The 2,791-nt window shown below is 42.7% G+C and overlaps 1 protein-coding gene across 1 annotated transcript in view; it reads left to right on the forward strand.

Annotated features, from left to right (window-relative positions):
- Positions 1 to 2,151: 2,151 nt before the first annotated feature.
- Positions 2,152 to 2,791, forward strand: part of LOC101993374 (cytosolic beta-glucosidase) — a 137,568-nt gene continuing 136,928 nt past the window's right edge. Inside the window, exon 1 of the mRNA XM_026788610.1 lies at positions 2,152 to 2,209. Within this exon, the coding sequence (XP_026644411.1) occupies positions 2,152 to 2,209 (58 nt within the window). The remainder of the gene's footprint in view (positions 2,210 to 2,791) is intronic.

Genomic DNA, 2,791 nt, shown 5'->3' on the forward strand with positions numbered 1-2,791 from the left:
TGTGAAGTGTATAGGTTTGTGTGTGTGTGTGTGTGTGTGTGTGTGTGTGTGTGTGTGTGTGCTTTCCTCTGAGTACCTGTGTGGAGGCCAGAAGTTAACTCTGTATAACTTTTTGGGATGGTATATCTTACCTTTTGAGACAGTTTCTCTCACTGATCATAAAGGTATCTCTGTAGTAGGATACAGTGGTCTTTGGGAGTATACTGAGTAAAGGCTGAATATGTTGGCCATTCCTCAACTTGTACATGGATGCTGGGAATTCACACTCAGGTCCCCAAGCCTGCGTAATAAATATTTTGCCCACTGAGCCATCTCTCCAGGTCTACAGTTTCTAAAGTATGATTCACGGGCTTCCTGAAATTCCCAGTTCCATTTAGGACTCCACAAGGTCAAAATTATTTTAATAACCATATTAATATGTGATTTTTTTCCTTATGCTTCTATGAATATACACTGGATTTTTCAAGAGGTAGCACACTGCGTAAGAAGCAAAAGTCTATCTAGTTGTTTCAACCAGACAACCATGATGGTGACTTGAAAAAATATAAAATATTCACTTTTCTTACTATAATTTTGAATTATGTTTTTCCAGATAAATATATTATCTATATCAACAGTCTTTTCATTATTATTTCTTTTGAGATAGAGTCTCAATATGGATCACAGGCTGACTTGGAATTCACTGTGTACAGAAGCTTCTCAGTTTCAGTAGGTCCCATTTATTCAATGTTGCCCTTAGCTTTATCTGCCTGGAGGCATTCTATTCTTGCACTTCAATCTCCGGAGTGCTGGGATTATAGGCAAGGTCCACTATTCCCAGTTTCCATTACTTTAAGGATGTAAATAACAAACACTTTCAATTTCTAATTCAGTATATAGCCATCTATATCCCACATTAAAGAAAAAGCACTTGAAAACCTCAGTTATGTTTGTGAGTATTTAGTTGCTGATACTGAAAAGCAATAGACTGATCTGTGGGATGATGAACCAGAACTGAGAAAAAAAAAAGATAATTCTGAGTTTTGGGAGTAAATAACTTTAGAGACTGTGGAACGCAGAGAAGTATGTTGTTCTGTCTGGAGAAGAACCCTGGAACAGCCTAAGGAGTTAGCAGGGACTGTTGCACACAGAGAACATTGAGATATTCCATTTTGCATTTTAACCCATTTGTGAGCCTGAATAATTGCAACACTGCCATCTAGTGCTCCATAATGAAAATGTTTAACCCCCGCCCCCAAAATTGGCTTATACAGATTGTTCCAGACTGCATTAAACAGCTCCATCTGCATTGCTCATGCGTGTGTATCCAGTTACGTAATTTTAAATGCCTTCCATGTATATTTAAGTGCTTCTTTCTTCTTAGGATTCCCACTGCTCTCTCCTTCCACTCTTTGTATTCTTGTCCTTGTGCAGGGACCGGTAACTTTCCTGCGCTCAACTCCTTCCTCCACAAGATTGTTTCAAAAATAAGTTTTTAATCGTGGATTCTGTTGGCTTACAGAAAAGCTGCAATGTTAGTTTCGAGAGTCCCGAAGGACACCCTTCTATCCTGTCTCCCTGTTAGCAGCAACCTACAACACTAGAGCCCATCCAATGGCATAAATGTTCCACATTTAGTCAGACAGCCATACAATGTCAGAAATAGAGGCCTGGGGAGCAGAGAGGCAGGCCCAGGGGGTGGGGGACAGGATGTGTAAAAGCTAAGGGGCTTCGATTGTCATCACACCTCTCCATAACCACACCAGGAGCCAGAAAGTCATAAACCAATGCTTTCACCCACACATGTACACACAAACGGACTGGGAGGAACGCTCTTGGAGCATTATATAACTTAGAAGCCATGCCCATGCAAAATAATGAACTATCAGTTATAAACATTAACTTGGTTAGAACTTGGGCGATGCAAGTCTGTTAAGAACTGGGACAATAAAGACTAATCCTTATCTTGGACAGCAGGATTGGAGTCTTGTCACAGCTGTGGCCACTTGAGTGGGGTCCTCCTACTGCTCTTCTTCCATTTGTGTCTGTGTCTGAGACTCTGGTCTGGGGTGAGAGGTCACCAGTCTTTACAGCTGCTCAACTCCCCTGGCTGAATTTTGGACCTCTCTGTAAGCTCCGTTAGTCGAGGGTGACAATTATATCTCTGCAGCCATGGCTTTTCCTGTGGGGTTCGGATGGGGAGCAGCCACTGCCGCTTATCAAGTAGAAGGTAGGAGAAGATGCTTCTCCCTTGTTGGGGCTGGAATGGATGCTTCTGGTGGGTTCTGTATTCCTGGGGAGGAGGGTGGAGTGTTGAACAGGCAAAAACAGAAGAAAGATGTAAAACACACTATAAACGAAACTGTCTCTTTTTAAACAGAAGAGGCTGCAACCCCCTTCTCCTTCCTCAGATAGGAGGAGTTGTGGGTGAGGGATGAGGGTGGGATTTTGTTGCCTTGTAGTCCGTTCCAGCGACCTGAGAAGTCAGTTCACATCGGATCCGCTGCTTTCCTGATTGACTTCCTGAACAAGTTTGCAAAGTGTTTGGAAAGGAACGTTTTTTTCCCACTGACTAGAAGAGTGTTGAATTAATTCTTCCCAATAGCTCTTGGTTAGCTGGGAAACATGCTCTGCTCTGTTCCGAGTGAGGCAAATCTAAGTATTACTTTGAACATGCCACCTCTTTCCTGGGTTTGTTCCTAAGAGAAGAATACTGAACTATCAGGTATAAATGCTAGGTCCAGGTGTGCTTGGTGCCTTGGTGTCTCAGCGCTAGTCTCCACCCCCACCAGATGAACATTATCCCCACGCC

Source organism: Microtus ochrogaster, unplaced genomic scaffold, assembly GCF_000317375.1.
Source record: "Microtus ochrogaster isolate Prairie Vole_2 unplaced genomic scaffold, MicOch1.0 UNK5, whole genome shotgun sequence".
NCBI classification, from domain to species: domain Eukaryota; kingdom Metazoa; phylum Chordata; class Mammalia; order Rodentia; family Cricetidae; genus Microtus; species Microtus ochrogaster.